The sequence below is a fragment of the Papaver somniferum genome, chromosome 6, assembly GCF_003573695.1.
Source record: "Papaver somniferum cultivar HN1 chromosome 6, ASM357369v1, whole genome shotgun sequence".
Lineage (NCBI taxonomy): Eukaryota > Viridiplantae > Streptophyta > Magnoliopsida > Ranunculales > Papaveraceae > Papaver > Papaver somniferum.
The window spans coordinates 38,627,007-38,649,891 of NC_039363.1; the positions used below are offsets into that span (position 1 = coordinate 38,627,007).

Genomic DNA, 22,885 nt, shown 5'->3' on the forward strand with positions numbered 1-22,885 from the left:
ATATGCCATCACTTCGCATTCTGTCAATATTTTTCCCATTGTCTCGTCCACTCAAACACAGAGATGTACATATGATTCCTTTCAAAACGAAACATCATGTCACAACCAAAATGCCTTTATGGTTATGTCAAAGCTTGTATGAGTCAATTCCTAATATTTCATCGTCGGAGTCAATATGGATTCAATAATCCAAATACTATAGTGATTTACATTTCACTAGATTGACTCATTAGTTTCTCTAAGATATATTTACTTCCAAATATATTAGAGACTATAAAAGATGCAATCAATTGCATTCTCATCATTGTGAGTTTCCATATGATATCCACTTGCATGGATCTCTTTGGAATTTAACAAAGGTGATTAGCTCTCGGTACATATAGAGCTTTTTTGAATTAATCTTTGTTCCATCTTGGAAACAAAATTTAAGCAGTGCTTCGCTCGATGATCCAATCATCGTAGTCACATTATAAAGAATTAGTTAAAATAACTAGTGTATATTCCTTAAATTAGTGGGAGAGAAAACACTACAAGTTAGACATTAAGTCTTGAGAAATTTAATAAGTGGTGTGGCCTTATTTCGTAACAAAAGTGGGATTCAACTCAATTACTTTAGAGTGAATATATGTTACGTTTTCATCCAGATATATCTCTAGTGCTCTAGAGAATTTATGTCTCATGGGAATGATGTACTTTTCATCAATAAGCGTAGACATTGGATCTAGTTCAACTAAATAAGATAATCAATTGGCCAGGCAAAGTTCTTGCTGCCATTAGGTTGATGTGAAAATTGGTTGTTACTATGATACACACATTAAATTCTATATACCAACAACTATGACCAGGTGCATTTCCAACTCTTTTATTTATGATGGGAGCTAGAATTACATTTTAGCTGATTCCATATTCGGTTGATACTTGTGTGTTGGTTTTATTACTACCGAAGAGAAAAGTACATCTTTGTCTCATCACACATATGTCCCTCTGCACATATTTCATTATGCCAGCAAGTGGATTACATCCCACTGAACATTCAAATTTGAGAAAAAATATCAAGTATCCAATAATGGTGTTTAAGTACTTCTAAACCCAAAATGAATACATTGGAATCGAGTTGGTACAACCAATTAAAAAAAACAAAAACAAAACAGCATCCTACTATAGCCAATATCATATTCAAGATAACAAAATAACAATAAAACCAAAATTCTTAATGGTCGAGATCAACAGAGTTGACCGTTTATATAATGTGGACTTATCTTAAGAAAAAATAAACAAAACTAGGCATACTATGAAAGAAATAAATTATCCTAGCAAGTATTCAACGTAAAATCCAACATTATAGTTAAATACCTTAAACTTTGGTTCCATTGCATATACACAAAACCGGAACAACCTTGATCGCAAACAACCCATAAACCAAGATGAAACAGGACACCAGAAACAAGCTGGAACAGGACACCAGAAATAAGTTGGAACTGGACAGTCCTGGATCGGACCGAGTTGAGACTGGTTGGATCGGACGGAGTTGAGACTGTATTTTTTTCCTGGGATATGAACATGCTACCTCTTTTTCAGATATTCCCTAAAATCCACTAATTTCTCTTCCTTATCTTCTCGAGAAGACGAACAGACTACCCCACCAATCACAACAATAAAAAAAATAATTATGAAATGTAATGATCTTGCGAGTATCTGTATACATATGGTATCTTAGATAGGACATATCAGATTTCACCACAAATTTCACAGGGATTTATACATACAATAGCTCATATAGGACAAATCAAAAACAATAGGATCAAATCAATTTTCGTAAAAATAAAATCAATTGATTTAAGGTGTAACAACTACAACAATCATATATGAATAATACTATAAAAATTAAGCATCTGATTATTTAATGTTTAGTATAGGAAAGACTCAAATCAATTCTAGCGGATTTGATTTCAGGAAAAAATTAAAAATGTTAGTATAGAACATACTCAAATCAATTCTCACGGATTTGATTCTAGGAAAAATTAAAAACAAAGCCATGGGATAAAGCCCTACAACATATCATCATTAGTAGAATAATTTATATATTATTATTTTTAATTTTACATTTAATTAAATATTAGTATCATGGAAAATTAATAGAGTATTTATTGTGAAGTAGAATAATTTATATATTATCATTTAAAATTTGACATTTAACAAAATATTATCATGGCTAATTAATGGACTATTTATTATGAAGAATTATGGAACCTTAATGACATGATAATATTTGTCCATTAGATGCATTTCTAATCTCAATCACAACCATCAATTATGACAAACGATTACGTCCCTAGATTTATTTCTTTTGAGAAAAAAATCTGAACCGTCACTTACACAGGAAAAGTTATCCAAATTGTGCTTTGTATTCTTGATTATAATTAAGTAAAATACGCAAGTATATCAACTCAATAATACTTGATATTGATCTTATAGAGTTTCAGTTATTTCTGAAGCTATTATCAAGTACACACTTTGTTGTTGTATCGTCTCGATCTTGTATTCATAGTCAAGCACACAAGTGATCTTGTTGTCGTATTGTCTCGATATCGTATCCATAGATGATCACACAAAGTGTGAACCAAATTATTGTATTGTCTCGACTAAGTCCATAGACAATCACATTATGTAGAGGAGTTATAGGTGGATAATTAAAAGATTGTGGTGTATTTGGGTACCCTTAAGAGATGCTTCAACCTCAATAAAGACTTTTGATACCAATCTGTCTCTAACAAACAACTCTGTTTGATTTTCCTTTCAATATGTTTCAATATATGTTTGGAAACTTCTAGCACAAAGCTGCATTAGTACAATAAAATGCATCTTCCCGAACCCAATAGAACAAAATTGAGATAAATCATAAAATAAATCTTATTCAAAAGAAATAATCAAACCCAGAGCAGAAAAAAAAACCGTAGGGAGGAATAATAATGTTGTCGGATAGCGAAAATCAGATAAATAAAATCAGAAATCATATATATTCATGAGAACTTTAAAAAAAATCGTAAAAATGGTTGGATCTAGGATGTTTTCTCCCTCTCTAATTAAAAAAATAAATAAATATAAAGGAAACAAAAATTTTATTTTAAAACCTGGCGACATTGGGATATACCTAATGAGACAAAACCCATGTCATTTAGAAGTAAACCAGGCCACCCCTTAACCATGTATTTTTAAAATGGCTAATATACCCTTGTTTAATTAACACTAAAAAATCTGATTAGATTAATTAATTGAGTGGATTAAAATTTTGAAATTATGAATTCAGTAGATTTAAACTTTTGTCTTATGAGTTTGATCAACACTTTCAGTTCTGAAAATGTGAAAACTCGGCAAGGTCGACGATTGAATACGATGCTGACTAACTTTGGCCGGCAAAGTCTACGAATGAAGAAAATGCCGACCATCTTAGGCCTACAAGGTCTATGAATGAAGAAGATGACGACTCTATTATTTTTGACACACATGAGACTGTTGTAAATGCTCCACTAGTCGGCATCTTATTAATTTCTTACCTTGCTGGCTATCTTATAGTCGGCTATAAATATTTTTTACAATGTCATATAGTCGGCATATAAATATTTCTTACCCTGTCGTCTAACTAATAGCCGGCACACAATAAATTTGTAACATTTCCGGCTTTTCAATAGTCGGCGTTGTAACCTTGCCGACCTTTAGTTATATCCAACAAAAAACAGAATATGAGAAGATGTAATTCACTTTATTCATGCAATTTTTGTTACTACATTGATTGAATCATAAAATCTAACTCCTTGTTGTTGGAATAATGAATGCACTTAGTATGTGCATCAAGCCTTTGAACCCCTCGGCGACCCTAGTAGACGAGTTATAATCTTGTGAGGGTTTACATAAAGATCTACCCACAAGACCCACACAAAAACTTCTAAAACCATCAATCTTCATCGGAGGAATCCCAGACCGATCCACGCTCCATGAAGTCTGGGGCATTACTCCGGGATTTTGGATACCATGAATTGATAGCTTGCATCGAATGAGAATACTTCCCCATTTTCCTCCAAGTAGCGCACTTTGACGACTTCATGCTACAAAAACAAAACACAAACTTACTTTGTTAGTGGTGTTTAGTAGGAAGATCAAACAACATGGATTATGTAAAATAAACCACAAAAATACTTACAAATTATTGTTCAATGGAGTAGCTAAAGTGGGTAGCGTTCAAAATCCATTTTTGGATAGCTAAAAAAGCAAGTATTACATTTTCGATGACTAGGTGTCTATCATGGATTTGTTGACACTTTTTTTATTAGGATTCCCAAACTCTTGCCTATATTTGTTGTATATCCTTGCCCAAAAGGTTACGACATACACCCTTACGAAGGACTGATTTGTAACTCGAGTTTCCGCATACCATGCTTTGGTGATGGATAGATCTTCATTTGAATCAAATGATACCATTGTTGTATGTAGAGGTATTGGGAGAGTTAGATGGAGTATATGATGATATGAGCATCGGAGAGTATATGCAAATAGGTGTGTGTTGTTTTGTAGAGAGAACTAGTGTATTTATAGGATGGTGCCCAAATTTGGCCGTTATAGTAGTCAATCAATGCAGTTGTACTTGTAAAAATTTGAATTTTGAACTCGTCGGTGAGGTTTTTGTTTCCCCAATATGCCAACTAACATACCGTCGGCACGATCGTAATTTTCTTACCATGCCGGCTATAAAATTTTCATATACAGAAAACGTCATATTCAGTTGCATACCGCCGACAAGGTATTTGTTTAATACAATGCCGACGAACAGACCGTCGACAGGGTCTTAATTTTTTACCCTGCCGACTTTATGATTTTTGTAACTTAGGAGAAGCTCATTTTCTATTACATATAGTCGGCACGGTATTTGGTCATTAGAGTGTCGGTTGCTATTTAGTCGTCAAGGTCGTAATTTTATTACCATGCCGACCCTGATAACTGTACCAATTATTCTATCAGGGCCGGAAGTCTGCCAGTTCACAACCTTGTCGGCCCTAACTTAGTCGGCACCGTAACTTAACAAAACATTCACTCAATACCCCGCTGGATGAACCATTGAAACTTAACATAGCTAAACATAAAAACTATAAATCCAACATTCGTCCAAAATAAGGAAATGTATGTCCCATAAAAAAGGGTCGGCCCTGGAATCAGCTGGTTTAGTGATAACTCGCTTCGATCTTTCGGTTGCAGTTTCAGTTGCATCTTCAGTTTGTTGATCATTACCTGTTTTTTATCCACCTTCTTCTTCTTCTTCCTCTTCAACAATTTCACCATCTTTATTTTTATCTTTATCTCCATCATTGTTATCACCATCACCATTACATCCTCCAACAAGTTGCATGTGTTGATCATCATTATCATGCTCATCATCTCCTCCAGCAGCCGGAGTTCTTTCAACACCATCATGATCATTACCTCTTCTACCAGATGGATATGATTGGTCTTCATCTGGAGTTTCATCTGAATCACCTGGTTCCGTTGGTGGTTGAGAATCATTCCGCTCACGTATCTTGAGCGTTCCCGGCTCAACTAATTCCCCTCGATATGTTGCAGTTAAGAGTTTGTCACCAACACGAGGAGGTCTTGAAGGAGGAGTAACATTTTTCTTCTTTCCCTTTTGCAACCTAAATAAGAACAATTAACAAAAAATTCAACAGGCGACATGGTCGACAACTATAATCTTTGTCGGCTAAACAATAGTCGGCAGGGACGATAATCCATGCCGACTAAACAATAGTCGGCAGGGTCTTATTCAACTAACGTGCCGGCTTATAACAATTCTGAACACAATAGATACAAGAATTTTTTGCTACATATAGTCGGCAGGGTCTATAACCCATACAATGCCTGCTAAAATGCAGCCGACAGGGTGGTATTCAAATACCATGCTTACCTTATGACTTTAAGCATCAGGAAACACCAATATTTTTCAAAACACGCCGCCAGCAGGGTAAAAAATTATAACCCCACGACTGTATAAAATATAATATCGCCGACAAGGTATTAAGGTTGAATACCTTACCGACCCTATAAAAAGCAGTTACAGATATTAAACATCCGACATGATATTCAACCTAAGAGCTTGCCGACTAATCCTAAATATGAAAAGCTGGTAGGGTCGTGAATCAGAGACCTCGCCGGCTGAATAACTGCAGATTCACAAATTTGATTTTTCTAACCTAATTTGACATGCAAACATAAAATTGAAGTATTAGAGTGAGTTTAAGTAGGCCTTTACTTTCTCAATCGCGCCATTTCTTCGGTTTCAGCGGCATTGATTTCTTCTTCTTCAACGATTTTTTTACTCAGTTTTTGTTGAACTAAATTTGCAATTCTAGGATTACATTCATTGGGTTTTCTATTTATTCTTTTCATACGACTAGTCCTCGGCGGCGGCTCTATGTTTGAAGATTAATCACGAATTAATCGACGAGTTTTCAATGCTGGTGTGATGGAGAAGCCGGTATGATATGATGGAGGAGAAGAAGAAGAGAAGAAGATGAAATGAAAAAATAAAATCCGATTAGGGCAATAAGATAAGGGTATTTTTGTAACTTTGCCCATCTTAACACCCCTAACAATTCAAATGAGTCCCTTTAAAATTGGATATACCCCAATCTCGTCGGGTATTTTCATTCGACTTAGGGATTTGGCATGATGAGTATTTCCATGCCTGACTGAAATGGATACAAGTCCGGAGGAATCGCAAATTGTGAGTCATGTCGGGTCAAAATAAACGGTGGATCCTGAGTCGGATTCAAACAAACGTGCTGATCGGTACCATCCTCAGCGGGTTACCCAATCTCGGGAAATGAATATAAATCACAGTACCAAGGGTCAGTTTATGGCGGGAATTTATCATTAATCAGCAAAAAGAACAGAAGAGATGATCGAAGAAGACGACACCCTAGTGATAGACGATGATTTTCTCTCACAAATCGATGAGTTAGAAGCTAAAGCTTTATCATCAAAGAGGAAGAATATCACCAATTATGATGAACAAGGAGAAAGATCCATGTCAAATGATTTTCTCTCACAAATCGATGAAGCAGAAGCTAAAGCTTTATCATCAAAGAGGAAGAATATCACCAATTATGATGAACAAGGAGAAAGATCCATGTCAAAGAAGGTTGTAGTTAGAGAAGAAGGTGCGTATTTTGCTGCCCTAAAAGGAAATCTCGATTATCTCAACACCAAAAATACCAAAGGAACAGCGAATTTTTCGTCTACTACTGGTTTAGATGGTGGTAATGCTTGCTTCAAATGTGGACAATTAGGGCATTGGTCTCGTGATTGTAGTACTGCTACCGGAACACGAGTAGGCGGAGAAAATAACTCTTCAAATGATAATCTGGTTGAGAAATCTTGTCCCTGTGGTTCTGGAACTTGCTTAATTCTTACTGCTAATACTGTGAAAAATCCAGGTCGCAAGTTTTACAAGTGCCCTGTTAGACAGGTAACTAGGGGTTTTCTTCTTTTTGTCTTTCTGTGATTTGATTGTTTTCTTGGATGCATCAGAAATTTATTGATGATCTTAATTTTATAGATTCGTTTATTGGGAATGTATCGGTTAGAACTTGGAAACTGTTTATAGAATCTGTGACACTGAAATCTCATTTTGGTAGTTCACTTTTACCCAAGTATTTCATCTTCTATTTTCTTGATTCCGTAAATTTTCAAAAGATGAAAGGGAATTGTAGGTTTTATTAGTTTGTGTATCAACTTGTGTATGTTGTTGCTTGTTTGTATCTTCTCCCTTTACATGTTGCACTACCCAATGAGGAATTCAGCATACATATATCTCTGTGTTGCTTTGATTATATTTTCATTCAAGTATGTTCAATGACATTTTGATGGACCAGGAAAATGGAGGCTGTGGATTTTTTGAGTGGTGTGACAATTCGTCAGCAACTCCTACGTCTAGCTACTCTAGTAGGGTCCATGAGTCTGCGTCAAATACTTCAGTTGCTGACCTTCCATGCCCATGCGGTGCTGGTTCCTGCTTAGTTCTGACAGCAAAGACTGGAAATAATGTTGGCCAGCAGTTCTATCGTTGTCCTAATCAGGTATATGAAGTGTATAACTCTAAACCTCTGGTGTACTCCGGGAGTAGATGGTCTCCTCTAGGAGCTAGTATTACATGATTTGTGTTTCATGTTGCACATTACTGTTTACCATATCATATTTAATTGCTTTCCTTGTCTTTTGATTTATGACCTGTCAAATTGGTTGATGCATCCAAACCACCAGTTTAAAAATCTCGGTTTGATGTTCCATTAAAAACATTAGGGTCAATTCTGGAAAATGCTGATACCAAGTTACTAACTAGCCAAAATGAATTCTCGTAAGTTTCACAACCAAAACATTCCGAGATACTCTATTTTTTTATGCTTGGACATTTTGTTCAAGAATTAGTTGCATAAGGTTAAAAGTAAAAGAAGGAAAGAATTCATGCTTAGTTTATGATAAGACTTCTTCTAAAAATATGAATAAACTTTGTAGCAAGCCTGTCAAATGTTATTTAAGACAAAATGGAAATGAAGTATAGTAAATAGGAAAAAACCTTAGAAATAGATCCATGTACTTGTAAGCTCCTGGGTGTCTTTAAGCTCCTGGGTGTCTTTAAGCTTTTGCTTATCTAGTTTATGAACAAATCATGAACCCTGAATGAACAAAGGTGAAGCAGCCTTTCATTTAGTCTATATAGATAGCGGGACTCTTACTGTGTATGCATGGCATTAGAAAATCTATAAATTAGAGTAACACAGCTCCCTGTCTCTCTCTAAATTGTTGCACAGTAATTTGTTATTTCTTTTTTGTAATTTGTATGGTCACTTATTTTGTACTAATTATATACCTCTTTTCTTAGATGCAAATAGATGCAGAAACACCACAGCTTCTGCATTTGTCAAATACCTGACTAGATACAAAACTCATGGCTTTTTAATATGTGTAAAGTAGCAATTACTGTAACATGTTTCTATACCTATTTATGGGCATCTCTGATTGTCTGTGAAGATATAATTTGCATGCACAGTCTCTTTCTCGTTGATGGCATCATCTTGGTATTCCTTATTAATGGTTCGCATAATATTACTTCGTAATATGTACTCCAAATCTTTTCAATAGGTAAGTCAGTGCGGTTTTTTCAAATGGTGTAACCAGCAGAATATAGCAATAGGTCAGCGCACAAGTTACTTAGACAATGCAAACAGCAAAAGCTACAGTGGAGCAAGTGGTCAGAGTTCATTCAGTGCAGGAAGGAGTAATGCTTCATCAGCAGCATCTTACAGTTGTAACCAAACTGCAAGCAACAAAAGCTATAGCGCTGCAAGTGGTCAGAGTCCAGTTCGCTCTTCATTCAATGTAGGGAGGAATTCTGCTTCATCAGCAACATCTTATACTTATAACCAAACAAGTAACTTAGACACTGCAAACAGCAAAAACTTCAGTGGATCAAGTGATATTTGTTTTAAATGTGGACTGGATGGTCACTGGGCCAAGGATTGCCCTGCCAAGCCTTCTGTTATCGTGGGAGGGAATTCATTAGGATCGTGCTACAAATGTGGTGGGTCTGGTCATTGGGCTAAAGATTGCACTGGTCAAGATGTTAAAAACGGTAATGGTAGTAGAAGCGGTCCAGCTTCATATATTTCTTATCGTTAAGAAATTTTATTTGACAGGCTGCTCTAACCAAGTTGTATATGCAGTAGATGGGATTTTAAAATGAATGACTGACTGACTGTTGCTCATCTCATTCAGTAGTGTCGTATGAGACTTTACTCTCTTTATGTTTTTTAAATCATATTTTGATTAGCGGTAGCCCACGAAAGCTGAAGATGGTGTAGGGCATGTTTTGTATCAAACCTTTGAAGTTGATAGCTTTGGAGTTTATTCATTTATATTGATTGCAATTGCAGTAGCGTCACTGATACTTGGTGTGTTTTTTGTTTATATATTGCTTTCTTTTTTTGTACATCGACTATCAACCCCAACAAGATTGTTTCTTGAGCGATTAAAACAGTTTTAATGATTGATTACCCTTACTAATTGAAGATGTTCCTTCTGAAACATCACATTTAAGTTGCTAAATGTTCCTTGCTGGAAATAAATGGATAGTATTACATGGTTGAAAGATATTTAGCTGCAGCAATTCTGTGCTAGTTGTCTGTAATGGCACCAGTGTATTATTCATCGTCAAATAAGGTCAATAATGTCAAAATTAGTCTTAGAGAAGAGAAAGAGAGTGGAGGAGAGAGTTCCATCAAAGAAGCTAATTGTCAAACTTAGATATGTAACCCATTCTAAGCAAATTTCATAATTTCAGCCCAAGAAAACAAAACAAACAAATTTCATTAATAATGAAGGGGACAGATACCTTGCAACCACCACTTGCCAATCTCGACGGTTGAACCCACTTACCATATTGATCCTGTGGTTGAAACTTATTCTTCAGCATCTGTACATGACGCAATACACTAGGTAGCTTACACGAATTCATATATATTCCTCATGAAAAGGTGTAATTTTTGAAAAAACCATGATTTATCCGTTCTTCTTTTTTATAGACTTGCTTATCCAAAGAATATTAATACCGACAGAGGGAGAGGGGGTGGGGGGTGGGGGAAAGAAAGCAATCATCTTCATCATCTAACCAAGGTCAGCTCTCTAATCTCCAAATCTTAAACTTGGGTTTCTCTTTTTCAACTTGTCTATGTTTAAATTTCATCATTTCTATCATTTTCTCTGAAGCTTCAGAATGTATCCTTATGTTTTTTCTTCTGTTACTTTTATCTGTATTTTCTGTTTGTCTGGGTTTAAAATATGAATGATAGAAAAAATCTTTACTTTATTTTTGTTTCTTTTTCCAAAATTGGATTGAATGTTGGTTGCCTGATAGTGAATCCTCGAATAGCCTTTTCACAATGGAAAAAGAAAGGCAAAAGGTAGGCAGTGTCTTTAGGTGTGAAGAACTATAAAGGAGAATATAATCTGTCTCTAGAGTATCTTTGGAATTTCTTTTTCATTTTGTTATCTTGGGAGTGGGGAAATGTTGATTTCTTTCGTATTTTGTATGCAGCTGAAAACCTGTGTTTTTGTTGAGCAAGTAGAGAATGGAAGAATGATACAGACAGAATTCAGGGAATAGACTGAATATTTTTGTATTCAGTGTTAAAGATGCAGCGTGTTCGAGTTTCAGCACACCAAGCTCCTGTGCAGAAACTAGGGGATTCCCAAATCACATTATCTCCCAAGTTTAGGTTAGCAGCGTGGCAATCCTCTTCCTTGTTAAGCCAAACATCAGTATCAGAATTCTCACCATGTATAGAACCCTTAATTCCTGGTCTTCCTGATGATATTGCACTTAACTGCCTTCTTCGAGTTCCAGTTGCAAGTCACTCGTCCTGCAGAGCTGTTTGCAAGAGTTGGCATCTGCTTCTAGGAAGTAAAGAACGATTCTTTACACAAAGAAAGGAGTTGGGTTTTCAAGATCCCTGGCTCTTTGTATTCGCCTTCCATAAATGCACTGGAAAGATTCGATGGGAAGTTCTAGACCTTACAAGTTTTTCTTGGCACCCAATTCCACCAATGCCAAGCAAGGACCGGGACTGTCCTCATGGGCTGAGATGTATCTCTATCCCCTTTGAAGGAACTCTCTTTGTTTGTGGTGGTATGACTTCTGATATGGATCGTCCTCTTGATTTGGTCGTAAAGTACGAAATACATAAAAATCGTTGGAGTGTGATGAACCCAATGCTCACAGCCAGATCGACTTTTGCAAGTGGAGTTATAGATGGATGTGTTTATGTTGCTGGAGGGAACAGTGCCGATCTACTTGAGCTCAATTCAGCGGAGGTTTTAGACCCTACTGCCGGCCAGTGGCGTCCCATTGCAAATATGGGAGCTCATATGGCGTCTTATGATGCAACAGTTCTAAATGGCAAGCTTTTGGTTACTGAAGGTTGGCTTTGGCCCTTCCTATTCTCTCCTAGAGGTCAAGTGTATGACCCCAAATCTGACAGGTGGGAAACTATGGCTGCCGGATTAAGAGAAGGTTGGACAGGTTCAGGTGTTGTTGTTGATGGGCATCTGTTTGTAGTTTCGGAGCATGAGAGGATGAAGTTAAAAGTATATGTGATGGAGACTGATTCTTGGGAAACAGTACCCGGCGCACCAGTACCTGAACAGATATGTAAGCCGTTTTCTGTAAATTCTGAAGGTCGCATTATTTATATTGTCGGTTGTAATCTACATGTTGCTATTGGCCACTTAACAAGGTTGAAGGAAAAAACTAATCAGAAATACTTCGTTCAGTGGCAAGTGGTGGATGCACCTAAAGATTTCTGTGACCTAAAACCGTTAAGCTCAGGTTCTTATCGCCTAGCATTTGATTGTTATTCTTCAACAAATATTTATCCTTCAATTACTGTTTGAATGATCCGGATTGTTTTTGTTTGATGAGCAATGGTCCAGATTATTAAACTAGGAAGACTGTGAGAGCTGTCCCTTCTAGTTGTAATATTAGTAGGATTTCAGTCTGTTATGCATCAACAAAGAAATATAACCTCAAATGGATTTCCAACCTTCAGAGTTTTTCCATACCATTACAAAATTCTTCTGTAGTTTCCATTTCAGTCTGGTTGTACTAGGTACAACCAGTACAAGAAAGAAACAGATAAGTTCTTCCTTGTTCAGTCAGCTGAGGCTCTGAGCCATATCTAAGATCACCCTGGTAGTATAGGGAAAAAAAATCGCAAGTTCAGAGCTAAGGGTGCAGAGTTGAGTTCAGAAATCCCCCAAGTTGAGTTTGAAAGTGCTACGGACAAGGCTTTTAAGTACCATACCAGCATACCACCAATTCAGGCACCAGATCAAATCCCGCAGGTTATTGCCAAGGGCCGAAGTTGAATACTGATAATCAAGCATGAGGATAAATTGTCCCAGGTCCACACCCTTCCATTTGTCCATTTGAAAATGTCAATCATGTTGATATCGATCACTTAATAAATGATGCCCTACCTTGCAACTGCCATGATAATTTACCATTCATTGTAAATTTTCTTCAAATTCTTTTGACCTCGAAAACCATCATACTAACATGGAAAACTTATGGGAATTGCAAGGAGAAAATATATGTTACAGCTTACAGATGCAAACGTCGTCAACCCAAATTCTAGGCACACATTCCTGTACAATGATGATATCTGGTAAATATTGAAAGATGGTGGTAGACTTCCCTCCTATGTCATTTACAGGGAAACAGATAACAAGAGGAAGAAAAATGGAAAAAAGAAAAAGAAAAATAAAAAAAGGAAAAGAAAAGAGTCTTAAAGCCACAATCATGCAAGGTAGTTGTATATCTGGGGATTATTCTTGTCTCTCTCTAGGTACTCCCTGTCAATGAGACTTTCAATCCTTTTTTTCAAATCAACTGGCTTTATTGGGAATTTCAGCTGTTTCAACCACACAAAAAACAATTCTCAGTCTCTTCCCCGACCAACCCGATTGTGAAATTCAGATTAAAAAAAAAAAACGAATAAGAGATGTTAATAATATTGATCTTAGTTACCTGCTGGAAGAGCTCAGTTATCAGGAGTGTGTGGCTTAGCACTTTCCTTGTCTTCATTATACGAACAATAGCTGCATCGACCTGCAGCAAACAAAGTATAAGTACATTTGATGGTTATAACATAATAACAACCATTTACACGAGTGACATCGTTAATCGGTCTAACAACGAGTGTGCGGGTCTAACAAAAAGTGTGCTTGGAGTTATCAGTAGACTGAATTTTCGGAATGATGATTGCTCACATTCCAAACCTTTAACCATCCAGCTCTAAGGTTCGAGAAGCCATTGCTTAAAAAATGTTCATTGGTTATGATAATGTGACTTCCTGCGAATGAGTTTTATGCGATGCACATATATCTCCAAAAATAATAAACTTGAATATTCCCTTCTGGTTCCACGTAAGAAATATAAACATTTAAGCCGGTGATTTTTTTTTATGCAAGTTGAAAGGGCTCGATACTGGAAGTCGATGAGATTATGCAAGTCAAGATGAAACGCGGAAGAAAAAAAAACAACAAATGATCAACCTGATACTGACGATCCTGAAATACTCTTTCAGTAGTGCTTGTGTTCTCTTCTACTGTCTCCTTCATCTGAATTGCATTTACCTGTTCCATCAAGAGTTAGTAATGTCAGTTATGTTTTGGTTCTTCAAGCCTGGTAACCTTTGTTCAATATGAAGACAGAAGGCACACCTTGATGCGGTATAGAGGTGCGGAAAACTCTTCATGGAAAACAAAAGAATCACCATCTTCCACATCCCTCCCTTTAGGAAACTGTAAGCACCGCAGATCTCACATTTATCAGTCAAAGAAAATGAATTCCAAGTTATATACTGTGTCAAATGGATTCAACCCACCTTCTGGAGTACGCGAACTTTTCCACAAGCAAGTGACTGCAGAGTTCTTCTCAGCTCCTTATCCTCGATACCCGTTGAATCCTTGATATCTTGGAAACTAAGTTTTTGGGCATCGTTAAACAGCATCAAAACAACAGTCTGGAAGAAAGTAACCACACAAGAGACAAAGAAAAAACGGTCAACTAGTGCACAAGACAAAAAGATGATAAGAAAATGGAAACTAACGACTATCGGATTATAAAAACTGTACATACCTGGAACAGAGAAACTGACAGCTCCTTTTTACCCTTCGGAAAATTTGCCTTGAGTACACAATGACCTAGTGAGTTCTGCCACATCAAGCGCCTTCCGCTATACTTGCTCAGATAGAACTCTTTGAAAATATCCTGTTTCATCAAGAAATGATGTAATGACTTGAAAAATCATCTAAATAAAAAACCGGAAAACATATCTGCGCAAGTGACAGTAACCTGATAGACATTCAGTTCGTGAGGAAGTCGGACATCCATTGGTGGATATGTTGGCCAGTACCTGCAAACCAGCCATAAAAACACCAAATCAATATCTTCAAGGAGTTCAAGTGCTGCTGATGCATAGAAATACAACCAGAAAAATGAGCTATAGCAACTTTAACCCACCCAGTTGTTAATACGTGGACGCTCAACTCAATACCCGATGGTAGTTTTGTCCTAGCTTGGGATGATTGTTTGAAGGACTCATTTATCTCCTTTGATAATTCAATATCCTGCAAAAGTATTGAAGTAAATCTTAAATAAGAAATGGGTCATGAAGGAAGTGACACGAGAGAAAATACGAGATTCTGTAGATGCATAACATAAGTTCACATATAACATATTTCCGCTGGAAGGCGAGCTAGGCACTCTCCTAGGCGCACGGGCTAGCTAATAGAACGCCCAAGGCGCGCAAAAATGTGAGCCATAATTATTTTTTATTTTTTCTGGCCGCCTTAGGCACACCTAGGTGCTGGGCGAGGAGAGGTGAAGGGCTTGGCGCCTCGCCTCGCCCAGCTCCTCACACAACATAGATCTATCGCGTTGAAAGTATGATGTCATCCTTCCTCCATGTCTTATCCTAATATACACGCATCCTCTTTCTTAGGACAATCTCAACCTCTAAGAGTGTGTAAGGTAGAGGGCATCTTCAGTCTTTTCTCCTCTATCCATATTTACTCAATATTCCACCAGATCCAAGTTCCCAAAAGGTAAGTTCCAAGCCGCACCCGATGTTCTCGCCACACAGAAAAGACGTCTAGTCTTCCTCCATTGAGCAACCATGCACATCTATTTGGACGCAGAAGGATGACATAAACCTAATCTTTTGAAGTATAACTAAACAACCATAAAACTCATATAGCTCAACTAAATCCATTATTGCAAGCGAGCCATGTTCAGCAGTGAGGTGAGGTGTGCCAATAGCAAGTACAACAATATCATGGAAAGATGAGGAGTTCCACAGAGAAAATTGTGTGAAGTACTAGTATGTTGACCTTGCAGCAGAAGAACCCAACAATTACCACCTTAGGAGACGGGATATACTCACTGAGAATTTAACTAATAAGATGCAACAAGCAACAGACACCTCACCTTAAACATTCCTTCAAGTTTATTCGTGAACTGACTCCCACATTCGGTCTTCAGCTGAATAGGAGCCAGAACATGTTAATATGATATCACAAACAACAAATTCACATAAGAAAACGGTTAGCTACACAAAATTGTATTTCACCTTTGAAATCATGGACTTCTCTGCATCGATGGAGGCACTCTTTCCTAACAATAGCCTCTTAGCAAGATCCTTTTTGTAGAATGCTTCAAACACATCCTTGCCCTAGAAAATCCACATAAGAAACAAAACCAACCTATGACTCTCCGAAAGTAAACTACGATATACTGAAAACAAATGTTAAATAAAGCAAATAAAGATACAGCAATGGATTTTATCATCTCACAGTTCTCGCAAGTAATGCATTTGTCAAATTACTCATATAGACAGTCAACTTACTTGTATAAATCTGAATAGAACCAGAATTTTATCAAGTATTCCTTCTAACTCCTCTTCAGAAGCACCCTTATTACCAGCGCGAAGCTTCTCATCCAGAAACTTTGCAATCAACTCAGCGGGTCGGTTCTATCAAGAGAGCAAAATATGATTAACTTGGGTCAAAAGACTCACAACAAATACAGACAGCCCTGACATCTGATGATGACACTGTAAGAAATACAAGAACTATGACTCTGCTGTAATTGAACTTATCTAAAAAGAAGAACATCAACAATTGGTTATAACTACCTTTGTATTTCATGGAAATTGGTTGATAAGTAGTTCCCAAACAAAATAGGTTACGTGCCATGATAATATTAAAAAACTAATGTGGTTGCCAAATCAAAACGTTGTAAAATGCTAATCTCCTGCACTAAATTCATCAACACCAGGAAAATTCTAAAGAGAATTCCCAATTATAGTTGAATTCAAAATTAAGATAGACTGCAGAAATTTAAGATGGCATAGTATTACATAAGAATTCCGTCTATACCCCAAACCTACTTGATGCGATAGAGATAGAAGGAGTCACACAGACCGGTAGATCCTTTATTAATTGACAGGGAAAAAAAATGTGAGACAACATGGTTATACTAAATTAACTAGAATGTTAAATCCAAAGGTCCGATAATGCCCATAAAACTCGGTGGATCAAAAGTGCAACTAGTATCTAGAGTAAGGAATGTAAAGTTTACTGAAAATAAAGCAAACAAGTTTAAGTTGTAACCATTTCTAACAAAACCATCAAAGACCACAAACTATGCAACAACTACGTCCCACTTTGATTGCCATCACACTGGCACTTTTGTTCGAAATTTGTGCACACTTTTCAGCAGGTACTTTCACAAAGTAATGCTAGCATATCGTGTGTGGTTTAAGGCTATATCATTCTAAGCCAATCTAAAAGGTACGTATTATAATTAGAAGCGAAGCACATAAACACTGAGACAAGACAAGTGTGTAAGTTCCCACGTGCTTAATTTTTCTGGCTCATCATGCGCGGCACTGATTCCAGGAATATGTATCATAGTTATCTAGCACATATATCATATCCACAGTTCAATAACATTACGCAAATAAGACTTAAGATGTTGGAAACAGAAACAACTTGCAATGTCAAAATAACACCATATATTTTCTTTTTTGACAAAATACATTCAAATCGCTTCCAATATAAAAAAGAACTTCCAATACAAAATATTTGATAAAAGTATACTGGTGGATTCTTCTTATATTCCAGACAAATGAAACAAAGACATGTTTCACGAACTATTAAATAACCAGATATATTCGTCAGACATTTCATGACAGGCGTTAAGATTTATGCTTCATCATAAAATTATATGGCTAATGGTCTTGAACAGTCAAGATAAGCATCTATTTACGAGTGGGTTTCACACTAAATATTGCTAATATTTAGTGCAGTTAAGATAAGCATCTATTAACGAGTGGATTTCATACTAAGCATTACATACTACTAGGTGTCAAATAGTCCTGATTCTCAGAGAGGACAGGTGATTTAGTTTTACTATTTCAGACTTGAGTTAATTTTATTTTCACTTAATTTACTTTTTAATTTGTTGACATTATCAAAAAAAATACTAAGCATTCCGATCGAATAACCGCTGTTCACTGCAAGCCTAAAAAAACACGCTTCATCATTGTTCTTTCTAGGCCCTCATTGAAGTTGTTTCTCCAGAAGTTTATTTACCAGAAATCCTTAGATAAGTCTAATGTTAATTAAAAGGTCAAAAAAAGAAATAAATGCTATAATAATTAGGTTTTGCTAATTGAGCAAGACTTGATGTAGTGCAGCAAAACATAAAAAATTCAAGAAATTTGAGCTAGAAAAACTGGTATGTAATATGATATGATAGACTTGCTTCGAACAAAAAGAAATGAAGATTGCAACTAGACCAGAAGCGAAAATTATGTGTACAGAAGAAAATCATGCCAACCTGACGAAGATTAATGAGATGTTCAAACGCATCTTTAATTGTGTTAGAAAATGTTTCGTTCTTAGAGAAACTTTCTTCCCATATCATATCGAGAGACGCTTTAAAACTTAGAAGAGAGGAGACCAAATCTTTGTCTTTCTCCTCATCCATGACAAAGTTCTGCCCAGAAACACGGATGTGTGAACTCAAGGCCTGTCTTAGGGATTCAAATGCATTAACCCGTGAAAATAGCGCATACATCCTTCGAAGATCCTCGACGCGATTCCCATCCATAAGCATTGTGAAACCCTATTCAGATCATAAAGCATTGTTTATAATAAGCCAGTGACACGAGAACCAGACTAACATAAGAAGACAGTGAGAAGATACTAGAATGCCAATCAAAAATCAGACCTTATCGAGAATTGCAGATATATGACGCTCGAGAAGTTGTCTTTCCGTAGTTGCTATTAGTGGCTTCCTTGTACCAGCATCCAGGTATAGTAAGCATCTTTCATGTTCTTCATGCAACCTTAACTGCAAGAATAATGTACAAGTCATAAAACTGTAAGCAATTGATCTTACAAGATTATAAATTACAGAAATAATGTAGTGGTAAGAATTGGATATCATCAGATATAACAGAAAGGGAAACCACAATTTTGCACCTCCACATGCTTAAGATAATCTGGAACGTCCGACTGCTGCATGTATTTTGCACCTTCTGAAGCATAAAATTCAGATGTACCCACAAGAAATGGTTTCTCAAAGCTCTCTGAGTAGATTCCTAGTGCATTAAACATCTTCAAGAGATGATTAACAAGAGTTCTGTCAATAGCTTCACCTAATCTGCCCAAATAAACCAGTGCTGCCGCATGTTAGAAAACTATTTGAAAAAGGGCCTTTCTATGATCCTACCAAGGAAAGAAAGATTCTAAGTCATAAGACTTTCTTAATATAAGCCCTAAAACTACTTAATATATTTCGATGATCAAGAGAAGATAAGGAACATTATATAGTGTTCTCAGAAAAGGGGATCTTATCAGAATAAGGAAAGTAAAATTACTTAACACATGTTAACATATCTTGATTATCTAGATTGCAGATCCAAAATATCTAGCTTAGCCTCTTGCATAACCACTTGAATTCTTAAATATTTAACAAGTACCTTTCCCTTTCGATCAATCTTAAAAGACCCGTGACTGTTTTATGCCCTACTTCTGGTAACAAAGATAAATGTTTGCAAAATAGCTGCAGCCCCATGTCCCACAATGAACGCACATTTGGTGTTTGTTTGACATATGTTCTGTCCAGATACAAGGCTATGCCACGAATCATTAACATTTGGTCGCAAAGATCTTGCCAACATTTCTCCACGAGAGACAGGAATACCACCAAATCAGGACTCTGGCCAACCAAATTTTTCAGTGCCGTGGAAATGTGTGCTTCACATTCCTTCTCGATTTTTTTATAGAGATTTCCGCCCATCTTGTGCTCACACAGATTGCAAACAGCCTATTCAGTGCAAACAAGACAATTGCAATTTATAAAAGCCAAATCATACATTAGAATTTTGAAAATGAACTCAAAGTCCGAACAAAATGGGAAAATATGATGATAAGACTTACCTGATAAAGCTTTTCTGAGTCACAGGGGTCTGGTTGCTTTAGGAATATAGCACTAATAGCAGACTTCAGTGTTCCCCATGTATTTTCTTCAAAATTTGTTGGCAGCTTTGGTTTTTCTACATGGCACCAAAAGAAGATGGCAAGTTCACCATTTTAGACATCATTAGGTCAATACTTTAAGATGATGGTGTTTATAACTTTTGAAACAAAAAAAATTATATTGGAAAAAATACGGACGGCCAATTAGATTTTATGATAAGTTCTAAGTCTGCTCATTCACAGCCACAGAGACTAGCAATATATACAGCATTTCAGCCCAAGTAACCAACATAGTCGAAATACATACTGTAAAACAAAATATTTCTTTGATCAATAGCACAGTAATTACCCACTTACAGCAAAGAGATGCTACCAAAAAAAAAATTAGCGCCTGAGAGAAGATATGGATTTAGGCAAGAAGGAGGGTCAAAGTCACGTGACCCGCATACTGAGATAACCTAATTGACCTACTTATTAATTTGAATGAAACCTAACTTTTTTCACAAGGCTATGCATCAAACATAACCAAGTTCGATTAGATAGGATTCAAATACTATTTCAAGTTAACTAACTGATGCCTAAGTACTTCCAATTCAATAGCATAACTGGAACTGCAAGTATCTGTCTGTCACGTGTATCTGTACTGTTAGTTTTCAATTTTCGCCTTATAAAGCAAGTATTTGTCTGTGGCAAGTGGTAAGGATATTTATAAATCAAACTGCTTTGACTTTTGGGTGTATAGCTTTTTTAAAAGACGCCACTGTACTCGCAAAATAGCAGGTACCTGTGGCAGCATTTGCGGTGCAGTAGCTATATTTAAATATTTGAAGATTAGTTAGTATGAGGAGCCAAAATCGTAGACAAAAACAGAACCCTCTACGTGATACTGGAGCTACAAAAGATTCAGAACCTACAATTATACCCCCCTTGACAATTGGCTCCCTAGAACACCTGTAAGAGACATTTACTGATTAAAACCCTCATATTTTCTCTGCACTCTTTCCCTTTTTCAGCTTGGGTACTGGCATTTCTGCGTGGATCGTTGGCAAACTACTGTACTTACGGTAGGATTAATTAGAGGAGAGAAAGAAACAATTGTAGGAGAAACGCAACGCAACCAGAGTTTCAATTGAGCAAATAGACCCAAAATTGAGAAAGGATAACCTAAACCCTGAGAACTAGGCCAATTCCTAAGCTAAACCCTAAGAAATTTTGTGTACACATACAGTCTAAGTACTAACCTAAACCTATTAATTCCATTTTCAAATCCAAGGATCATGCAAATCTGTACAATGTCAATCCCAAGAATCAAGCATATAATTTAGGTTTGCAATGGCATAATAAAGGTGGTAACTTTAACATAAAAATCAAACCAAAACCTAGACAATAAAACCTAAAAAATTGAAATTAAATACCTTTAACAAGCTTAATAACAAGTTTCTTAGCAGGTTGAGGAGGAGTTGCTTTCTTTCTAGACAAATTTGCAGCTATAGCACGACTACATCCACCACCACCACCACCACCACCACTACTACTACCAGCACCACCAAGAATATCATGATTCTTAATAATATTATCTTCGAGAATCATTGGATTAGAATCTTCATCATCGTTATCATCATCATTGAAACGTATTCCATTCTTTTCTGCTGTTGACGAATAATTTATAGCTTGAGATTTAGCTTTTTTCATGGCTGCTGAGATTGAATCACTGTTGTTAGAGTAAGGGCGCTTTTGGTGAGACATCAATCAGACCTAATACTACTGCATCATCGGTGTCACACAAAATATCTCTCTCTTTTTATTTCCTCTTCTTATTATTTCATTTCCCGTGGTTTTGGTTTTGGTTTTGGTTTTGGTTTTGGGGATGATGAGCCTGGACCTGGAGTAGTATAATGTGATCCTAGTCCTACTGAGCTCGTTAGGGTATACGCCAACAATGTAATGAACAAAACTAAACAATTTCTCCTGTAATATCTTTGCTTCGCATCTTGTAGTAAACCCGAGGTTGATATTTTGTGTGGTCTACCTTAGGGCTCATCCGTTGATGTTTATTGGGCTTGTGACGCTGGATTTTCGAGGAGAAAACGACGGTTGTGATGTGAATTGATAAATGGGCTTTGTTTACCACTAGATCCGTAACTTTCTTACCTAAAGCAAGCCTAGGAATACTGGTTAATCCTAATCAGTGGTCCACCCACCGGACGAGTGTTTTTTTTCTTTTCTTTTCTAATTTACGCGAGGCACAGGTCCCTATCCGAACCTAACCAGTTAGGTTTAAGAAAAGATTTTTCTTACATTCAGGTATCATTTTGTCTTAAAATTAAAACTCCAATTTTCCAAATATGAACATTTGGATCAGCAACATCCCAACAGAAGAAACTTCTTTTTATGGCAATGTTTTCTGGGCAAATCTGCTACAAGAGAGAATAAGGAAATATGAGCAAAGGTAGATCCGAATCGAGTATCAGCTATTGTTAGTCGCGGAGCCTAGACATGTTGTCAACGGTAGGCGCGTTCAACGTTAATGCGAGTTAGGCTCCTCGGCTTTCATTGAAAAAGACGAAGCCCCAATATGCATTGAACTGTCCCAAGTCGAAAGGTTAGCCAGATTGGATATAATAATAAGAAGATATATTCGGTTCAGAAATACAGGGTTTCTGAAAATATATAAGATATGTCTCCGGACTTCTCTTTTTATTGAAAGGAGGATATTCTTTTAAATATCTCTTAT

The 22,885-nt window shown here is 36.6% G+C and overlaps 3 protein-coding genes across 4 annotated transcripts; 2 read left to right on the forward strand and 1 right to left on the reverse strand.

Annotated features, from left to right (window-relative positions):
* Positions 1-6,710: 6,710 nt before the first annotated feature.
* LOC113287342 (DNA-binding protein HEXBP-like) lies at positions 6,711-9,955 on the forward strand. Its single transcript, XM_026536072.1, has 3 exons — positions 6,711-7,513; positions 7,920-8,123; positions 9,187-9,955. The coding sequence occupies exons 1-3, from the start codon at positions 6,944-6,946 to the stop codon at positions 9,721-9,723; spliced, it is 1,311 nt and encodes a 436-aa protein (XP_026391857.1). The 5' UTR covers positions 6,711-6,943; the 3' UTR covers positions 9,724-9,955.
* Positions 9,956-10,643: 688 nt separating this feature from the next.
* Positions 10,644-12,640, forward strand: LOC113287343 (F-box/kelch-repeat protein At1g30090-like). 2 transcript variants are annotated; one of them, XM_026536073.1, is made up of 2 exons: positions 10,644-10,716; positions 11,138-12,640. In XM_026536073.1, exon 2 carries the CDS (start codon positions 11,236-11,238, stop codon positions 12,490-12,492), a length of 1,257 nt encoding a protein of 418 aa, XP_026391858.1. In that variant the 5' UTR covers positions 10,644-10,716; positions 11,138-11,235; the 3' UTR covers positions 12,493-12,640. The 2 variants fall into 2 exon arrangements, with proteins under 2 accessions (XP_026391858.1, XP_026391859.1); XM_026536074.1 differs by lacking the exon at positions 10,644-10,716 and adding an exon at positions 10,806-11,003.
* Positions 12,641-13,140: 500 nt separating this feature from the next.
* On the reverse strand, positions 13,141-22,086 carry LOC113287341 (cullin-4-like). The gene is made up of 17 exons (XM_026536071.1): positions 21,567-22,086; positions 20,113-20,228; positions 19,653-19,999; positions 19,153-19,333; positions 18,899-19,021; positions 18,506-18,793; positions 16,509-16,634; positions 16,233-16,334; positions 16,091-16,144; positions 15,125-15,231; positions 14,957-15,017; positions 14,741-14,872; positions 14,487-14,624; positions 14,323-14,403; positions 14,155-14,235; positions 13,628-13,708; positions 13,141-13,511 (listed from the first exon to the last, which is right to left on the reverse strand). Exons 1-17 carry the CDS (start codon positions 21,895-21,897, stop codon positions 13,398-13,400), a joined length of 2,463 nt encoding a protein of 820 aa, XP_026391856.1. The 5' UTR covers positions 21,898-22,086; the 3' UTR covers positions 13,141-13,397.
* Positions 22,087-22,885: the final 799 nt, after the last annotated feature.